At 39.9% G+C, this 9273-nt stretch overlaps 1 protein-coding gene across 1 annotated transcript; it reads right to left on the bottom strand.

Moving 5' to 3' along the window:
- Window positions 1-7023: 7023 nt before the first annotated feature.
- On the bottom strand, window positions 7024-7941 carry LOC108698990 (olfactory receptor 226). The gene has a single exon (XM_018230847.1). It carries the CDS (start codon window positions 7939-7941, stop codon window positions 7024-7026), a length of 918 nt encoding a protein of 305 aa, XP_018086336.1.
- Between the last annotated feature and the right edge of the window lie 1332 nt (window positions 7942-9273).

Here is a 9273-nt window from a genome sequence, read left to right as displayed (position 1 = left end):
TGCAGCTTCCTCTGCTCAAAAGAAAGCTGCAGATAGATCTCGTAGAGTGGCTCCTCAATACAAAGTGGGAGATTCTTTTTGGCTATCTACCAAAAATATTAAGTTGAAGGTCCTCTCTCTCAAACTGGGGCCCAGGTTCATTGGTCCATACCCAATAACTGAAATAATCAATTCTTCTTCTGTTCGTCTCCAATTACCTGCAGAGTTTAAAATATCTAATTCTTTTCATGTTTCTCTCCTAAAACCAGCCACTCAAGTCCGTCATATTCCTGTTCCTCCCCCAGTGTTAGTCGAAGGTCAGCCTGAATTTGAGATCCAGGAGTTTCTCGACTCTCGTTTGGTACAGGGTAAGCTCCAGTATCTTATTAAGTGGAAGAGCTATGGCCCAGAGGAGAACTCCTGGGTCTCAGTCGATGACATCAAGGCTGATCAACTCAGAAAGAAATTCCATCAAAAATTTCCGGCGCGCCTGCGTGCTGTTTATAGGCCAGCGCGTTTTGGCGCGAATGTGCATGTTTTTGGCGCAAATTCTTTCCCCTATAAAAGGCCCATTCTGACTGCAGACAGATGCCCATGATAGAACTTGGTTTCTAGTGGTTTCCTGAGCCTTGTGCATCTGATCTGTATCCTGTTTGTTTGATTACCCGTGTTTGACCCAGCCTGTTCTTGACTACTCTGCATTCTGTATCCTGACCCTTGCCTACGACAACTCTTCCAGCTTAACCCCTTGATTGACAACCCGGTTTGACCCTTGCCTGCCTGACGATTCTGATATCCGCCTGCCTCGACCCAGCCTGTCTGACCATCCTTCTGCCTAATCCTCTTCGGCGAAAAAGACTTTGCTAACAGCCGTGCCCCTTTGCTGCCAGCCAGAACATCTCTCCTTGCACCCCTCGTTAAGTCCAGGTGGCACCCAAGTAAGCTGAGAGCTCCTCCCGAAGCCCAACGGTGGTCACACTACTGGTGAAGCCGAACCGAGACCAGGGTGCTTGGCACTTGTTCTGGTATTGGGTGCCGGTCGTGACACTAGCACTCCACATACATGAGACTTAGAACTTATAACAATTTGAATTGCAGTATATTTAACATTATTATTGCCTATGTCTTTCCTATAAATGGTATAGCTTTATAAATTTACTGTCCTATTATGTAACAACCATGTTTCAGCTCTACCGTTAAAGGGGAACTAAAGCCTTACAAAACCAAATCTAGAATTACTGCTGGGCCTATTTACTAACATTCAAATTTGTTTTCTTTTTCACGAATCATTTTTTTTCTACAAACATTCTTGTTTTTTTTTATTATTCTTAAACTCAAAAAAATTTACATTTAGGGGCAGATTTATCAAGGGTCGAAGTGAATATTTGAAGTAAAAAAAATTTGAATTTCGAGCTATTTTTTGTGTACTTCGACTAGGGAATAGTCCAAATTCGATTAGAATTTGAAAGAAATTAGAAAATTCAATATATCGATATATCGACTATATGTACTGTCTCTTAAAAAATTTGACTTTGACCATTTGCCATCTAAAACCAGCCGAAATTTCTGTTTTAACCTATGGGGGACCTCTTAGAACCCATTTGGAGTCAATTGGTGGAACTGAATCGAATTTGATCCAATAGGATGTTCGATTCATACGATTTGAATTCGAACGAAAACGGCCTGTTCACCCGCAAAAAAAAATAGATTTCGGTTGGTCCTTTTTTTATTTGAACTTCAGAGAAATTTGACCCTTGTTAAATCTGCCCCTATTTATGTGTTAAAAATACGATATTATCTGTGCGTCTATGGCCACCTTAAGGGAAATAAGCCACACTGAACCAGAGCTTCTGGACACCTTTCAGGCTCGGCTCTCCACTACCCCTGGTCTTGATCTGAAACACATACAAAATCTTGGTGGGATCTAGTTGCTACTCAAAGAGGGTACTACTGTCTGTGTTTGGCCATCTATCTGGTTGACATATGTAACAGCTGTATGTCAAGCTGTATAAAAGAAAATTTTGGTGGGGCCTAGTTGTCCCTCAAGGTGGATCCTACAACCTATTCTGTAGTTTGTAACTGTAGAGAGACACCTTCATTCATACCAGGTATAAGTGTTGAATGTCTAACTTGTGGCCAACTGTTCATGCCCACAATCCTCCATACTCTATCTTTATTAGGTGCGAACGTGCAACGTTTTGGGGCAAACCCCTTTATCACCTTCCTTCACTCTTCTAACAATAGCACATATTTTAATTTAACTTAACTTATAACTTAACTTGTAGTGCTTTCTTTACTTTCAACATGTGTGTAGGGAATTAGTACAAACCCCTTGCTCATATCCCTGTAAGGGCAGAAGCACAGAGCCTGTGTCTGTGTGCTGTAAGCTGTTACCTAGCAACCAGCTGTTCAGTGTAGTAGGAAGTGACACAGCAGCTAGTGAGTGGCTGGCAGGAAGAGGAAGTCACAGAGACTGGCAAAAGAATATAGCCTGGCATAGAGAGCCACATGGTGCGCAGAGAAGGAAGCCAGAGAGCTGCCAGTGGGCCCAGAGAGCTGAGAGGCTCCACCAAAAGCAGACATTTGGATCAGGTTGGCACAGGGAAGCCACATACTGTGCCTGGAGAGACAGAGAGTGTGAAAGGAATTCAGACTGGAGGAATAACCAGCAGGAGATTCCTATCTGAGCATCCAAAGGAGCTGGTAGTCGCACTGTATGACTGAACCCTAAAGAGCGCTGAAGATAAAAGACACTGTTATTGAAAGGACATAAAAGAACTTTGCCTTTATAGTCAGCTAGACAGCTTTGCGCTACCAAGTTAGTTAGTTAGTGAGACCCTATTGCCCCTGGTTAGGAGTGCTGCATGTACTAGCCATTTATTTTATGATAAAGTGTTATTTAGTTTAACCAATACTGTGTGTGTGTTATTACTGTATTCCTAGTGGGGCCACCCGTAGGTGCATTCCCAGATCCCACTAGGTGGAGGCACTGCGCTAGTAAGTACCAGTCACCCAGTCTCTCCCAATACCACTGCGGAGTGGCTCTGGTTTGTCCTGTGCCATCAGGTAAGTGCCACATTTGGAGTGTAACATCGACAAAGGGGTGTCGAAAGTGTTACATGTGTTTAACCCTTTAATTTTCTTTCTCTCTCCATATTTTTCCAGGTGGATGTTTTGAGGTCCAACTTTGTAGTAAGTAAGAATTTTGTTATTATGTTGTTATACCATGTCCTTTATTTCATTTTTTTATTAAATAAAGCTCGAACAAACTCCTATCCATGATTTTGCTTTATTATCAAATTTTTGGGCTGTACAGATGAAGCCACTTGGATTTGTGTGTTAAATGCGTCATGACTCAGAGTTAATTGAAGAAACTGTGTTATCTAAAGTTATCTTAACTCATTTAATGCATTTAACCTTTTCATTAGCATACCAAAGCACCATTGTTCACAATGGTGAATGCTTTAATTAGATGGGATGTTGTGACACAGTTTTCTGTGTTAAATGAGATAAATGGGATATCTGTGTTTAGTTATTCTGTGTCAAACAGACAAACCAAAGTGGCTGCATCTGTATATTGCCAACTACATACAATGTTATGATCTGATACTTTGACGGTAGAAACTGTATAATTTCTAACTTCAATTTTGGAGTTTTGAAGGCAATCATGCTTTAAAAAAAGAAAAGTCGCCAGCGTTTTTTTACAACTTTAATGCATTTCCAGCATACAGGATATGATGTCACTGACATAAGATTGAGTAAGATGTAGCTTAGTTTACTCAGTTTGTCTGGTCTGAGGCTGCGAAGGAAACTCTGGCAAAAGAGGTAACGTTCAGTAAAATCTGCACCTTAGTGAATTGGCAGAGTAACGACCGTTCGCCAGAGCGAAAAGTCACCTGGAGATAGTGTGCGAACGAACGCTAGCATCTGTCTCATTCGCTAGTGTATTGTCCTCTATGCCTCTTAGTGAATTGTTGATGTCCCTGCAGATTAGATTTCTGGCAATTTGTCACTAACAACTGCCACTTCACCTTTAGTGAATCTGCCCCTTTGTATCTGTTCATGGGGGTAACCTTAAAGATCTGCAGTTTATGGCCATAGACAGGGTGCCTAGACTCGAAAGAGAAGGAGATATGGGTAAAGTGTTGAGATGTATAGAGCAGGAATGGGTATTTAATTTAAATACTCTATATCTGAAGGGGTTAAATAGTAAATCTGAGTTAGCACCCTTTTTACGAACTGTGTATTCAGGTCAGTTTTCGAGCGAATAGGTCCGTATTAGGCTGAATTCGAATTGTACGAATCTAAGGAATAGGAAAATCGAATTCGATTCAAAGTTTTTCCAAAAACCAATTGACTCCAAATAGGTTGTAGGAGGTCCCCCATAGGCTAAAACAGCAATTCAGCAGGTTTTAGATGGCGAATGGTCAAAGTCTAATTTTTAAAGAGACAGTACATGATAAATTTCGATATTCTAATTTTCTAATTTTTTTCAAATTCAAATTGAATTTGGACTATTCCCTAGTACACAAAAAATAGCTTGAAATTTCATTTGAAAATTCACCTTGACCTCGACTTCCTCTAAGGTGCGCGCCACTCGCACGTCTGTTACTTAAAGGTGCAGTGAAGCTGGCGTGTGACGTCGGCGCGCAATGGCGCCAAATTCAAACAGTTTAAAAGGGGAATTCAGTGTGTTTAGGATTGCCCGTTGTTAGGTTCAATTAGCCTTGTTCCTGGGTGTGTTATTCTCAGTGAATACTTTTGATCCTTTGTGTATTGACCCTTGCCTGCCTGCTTTACTACTCTGACTTCTCCAATCCTGATCCTTTGCCTGTTCTCTGACTATTCTACACTCTCTAATCCGATCCCAGCCTGTCTGACGATTCTCTGCTTGTGCTGGCCCGGCCTGCCTGTTCCTGGTGGTTTTCTTTCTTCCAATATCCTGGTGAGACGATCATGCTCCTTTGCTCATCCAGAACCGTTTAGCTTAGCTCCTCTCTCAATTAAGGCCTGGCGGTATCCGATTAGCTGATGAACGGCGGTGGTTAAAGGCAGAAGTGAGAGCCGAGACCAGGGAGCTTAGCTTGGGTTCTGGATATAGGGTGCCGAACGTGACAATATATATATATATATATTATCCAAAAAGACAGGTGCACACCAGGATTTTTAAAGATAAAACTTCATATTTATTGGTTACATTAAAATAGAACCGGCTAACATTTCGGTCTGTCTCTAAGACCTTTATCAGGACCCCTATCAGGGTTTTTGGATACCCATGAGCCACATTCAAATGTAAAAAGAGTTGGGAAGACAAGCATGAAAAAAGTCTTGGGATGCCAAATAAGAGCTTTGGTTGGCCATTTGGTACCCCTTATGTGGATTGGCAGTCTACAGGAGGCTCTGTTTGGCAGTGCACTCAGTTTTTATGCCAGCAAAAGTTGCCTCCAAGCCTGGAATTAAAAAACAAGCACCTGCTTTGATGCCACTGGGAGTAACATCCAAGTGGTTGGTGAGCAACATGTTGCTTGCGAGCTAGTGGTTGGGGATCACTGCCTTAATGTATGACAAACTGTTCTGTCCTCACTACATATTACTCTGAGGCAGTGTGTAGTTTGACATGCAGACAAATCTCCTCAAACTCTAATAAAGAGACTGAGAATGAAGTTTGTAGATTTTATCGGAATTAGGAAAATAGAGGTAAAACTGTAACAAATAAAAATAAGATATAAATAATACAAAGAATGATATTAACATGAACACATTAAACAGTAACACAAAGGGACATGACTGCCAGGGGCGTAACTATAGAGGAAGCAGACCCTGCGCCTGCAGGGGGGCCCAGGAGGTATAGGGGCCCCTAATTCATATACAGTTTCATTAAATATTGGTAAAACAAGTCAACTGCTAAAAATTTTGGGGGCCTGAAAAATAATTTGCTGTGGGGCCCAGTAATATCTAGTTACGCCACTGATGACTGCATTGGTTAAACTAATGCAACATGAACACATAAATGTTGGCACATCAATCATAGCTTCAGCAATGTCCTGAGCTACTGGCATCTGTAGTGGTGGCTTAGTGAAGATTTAAGTCCATTAGCTTCTGCGATGCTACTATAGAGCAGACTAGAGGAGACACTAGGTGTGCTCCTTCCACAGCATGGGCTACAAAATGCATACGTCCCAACATTTTGGAAGTTAAAAAAGGAACAAAAAATTTTTTCGAATGTAGAACAGCAAATTTTTTGACAACGCCCCTTTCTGTGGCCACATCCCCTAATTACCATGTTCATGTTACAAAATTTGGCAGGTTATGAAAGTTTGAAAATATTTCTCATTATTTAAACTGTTTTTTTGTTTCTCAAAATTGTTACAAAGTATCTTATTTGCACCTGTTAGCTGTTCTGGGCTCTCTGCTAAAAGCCAATTAAGTGAGAAACTTTGTTTCTTTTTCTGGCTGTTCAGTGCAGAGAAAATAGGAACTTTCCAGTACAAATGAGGGACTGCAGGTTGAGCTGTCAAAAGAGGGACTGTCCCTCCAAAAAAGGGACAGTTGGGAGGTATGAATCAGTCTGGAGTCTGGACTTCCACAAGGCACTGTGCTGGGCCACATTCTGCAAAGATAGTGGTTCATATGGTTGAAATGAGACAGTGAAGATGATCCCCTGCAGATGCACCAAATGTCCAGCAGAAGGGGTAAAGAGGCAATAGAATTAACAACATGATGACATCTTATGTTGGAGACACAACACTGGTAGGAACAAGCATCATGCCATACAGAGACATTCACAAATCTTTGTGCTCTGTTCATGGTAGATGCACTTCTGTTCATGTACTGTGGGCATAAAACAAGGTACTCTGCACCTAACCCCCCACCATATAAAATCCCTTAAATAATTTAATGTGATGAAACCGAATGAGTGTGATAATAGTTTTTTGATACTAGCAGAAAGGTCAGCAGGCATAAAGTAAAGTGTGTTGTGGTTATCACTTTTGTAAGGTCAGTTGGTGATCACAGTTTTCCATTAAAGTTATTCAAATGTTTAAACTACAAATGTCTTTGAAGAGCAAACCTTATCTCCTGGTTACGTAAACAGTATATTAGGGGATTGAACAATGGAGTCACAACAGTATAGAGGAGGGAGAGAACCTTATTTGCATTTAATGAATGCCCATTGGAAGGAACGACATAAAGTGCAACTAGAGTCCCAAAAAAAATACCTACAATAGACAAATGTGAGCTACAAGTAGAGAATACTTTTTGTCTTGCTGTAATTGATGGAATTCTAAGAATTGTGACAACTATGCAGATGTAAGTGGCAGTAATGAACAGGACTGGCAACAGCGTTGTAGGCGTAGCCAACACAAGGTTTTCCAATATTACCTCAGATGTGTCAGAGCAGGAAAGTTGTAAGAGTGGAGCAAAGTCACAGAAGAAATGATTAATTATATTTGAACCACAGAATTCCAATTTGCTGATAAAAAGTACAGTGACAAATGAAATTGTGAAGCTTAGAAGCCAGCAGGAAATCACAAGCCAATACTGTAATTTACTTCCCATGATAGTTATATAATGAAATGGACTGCAAATTGCCAGATACCTGTCATAGGACATCACTGCAAGAATCAGGCATTCTGAGGTTAAAGCAATGCCAAAGAACTGAAGTTGGGTGATGCATGCAGAGATCGGTATAGTTGCTCCACCTTTAAGTATACCGTGTAGCATAATAGGTATAATATCAGTGGTCAGTATCATGTCAGACATAGAAAGGTGACTGAGGAAGAAGAACATTGGACGATGAAGCTTGGGACTTGAAGACACCAAACCAACAATTGTGACATTGCCAATTAGTGTTACACTGTATAAAAGAAGCAACAGGAAGAAGAAGGGGATTTTAAAGCTGTAGGGCACTTGGAACCCCAAAAGCACTACTTGTTGAAAGAAGGTCTGGTTGTTATTTCTCATCATCTGCTGATTACAAAATTGTAGTATGTATCTGAAAAGCATAAAATAGTCCTATGAAGTCTATTAGTTACATGTTACACTAGACGTCAGTGGTATCTAACTAATTACATGTGATGGGGAGATTATTTCTCATACCGTATTTTCAACTCGTCATATACGGAACTCTATAGAGCCTTTGAACAGATTGGGGGCCATACAAATATTTTGGAAGGCCTTATCCAGCCCATGGGCCTCCATTTGGACAGCCCAGTTCTAGAAATTGAGCACTTACCAGTGGGATGTTATAAAATGATTGTGAGCCCTGCTGCCTTACAGTCTTCTTCTGTAGGTTCTGTAGATATTCAGTATTTACCTTCTATATATCAATTGATGCCCAATGTACAGAATGAGAAGTGATACACTGCAACTACTGTATAGTGTGGCCAACACCTACAAAAAGCATTAAGATTCATGTTGAATGATGCTTTTTATGCAAATTAATTGAACACCCTTTTTAAATCAGTTGTGGATCATCTGTGTCTGCTCTCCTATTTTGTCCAGCAAAGATGCAGACACCACACTAACTGGTCTTTGTTGCTGAAGTTGTAGGGGGTTATCTATCAACGTTTGTATTTTTATCCACTATTCAGAATTTTTGTTAAAAATCATAAATGTGACAAATATTGCAAATTCAGATTTTTTAAATATTATTTATGCAAAAAAAGTACTTAAAGCTTGAATGTAAAACATCCTCATATAAAAGCTTGTGCGGTCATCTAGAAGTCAATAGCTGTCCTATCCAACATGTACTGGGTTATTTATCAAAATTATTTTTTTGTGTCATTTTATGGGGTTTTTCTACCACAAAGAAACTCACATTTTAAAAAACCCACAAATGTTTCCTTGATTATTAAAAAGTACAAATATAAACAACACGATTGAATAAATTCATGAAAAAAACTAAGACCATGAATTTGTAGTTTTTTCGTGAAATTGTAAGCACTAAAAAAATACTAAAAACTCAAAATCTCAAATTTGATCATTAGACATTTCACCATTTGCCATCTTTGTAGAATATGTGTAATACATTTCTTCGCCATTACATTGTAAAATCCAAAGAAATGATCAAATTCAGGTGTGTGCATAAGAAACCTGTACTCTAACCAGTAGATACTGTAGAACTGTAACCAAAAGCAGATTACTAGTGTATGACTGGCCACTCATGCAATGGCCTGGATTTAATTTTTTCAAAGTGAAAAATCTGGATCACTCAGAAGAGGGATACGGAGCTCGCAGATGTTAGTGTGTTCATATTGATTAACCATCAATTGAGCATATTGCTTTGAGCATCTA

This window comes from Xenopus laevis, chromosome 8L, assembly GCF_017654675.1.
Source record: "Xenopus laevis strain J_2021 chromosome 8L, Xenopus_laevis_v10.1, whole genome shotgun sequence".
NCBI lineage: Eukaryota > Metazoa > Chordata > Amphibia > Anura > Pipidae > Xenopus > Xenopus laevis.
Note: the sequence above shows the minus strand (reverse complement) of the source record. Positions and strands in the feature narration are given on the sequence as shown.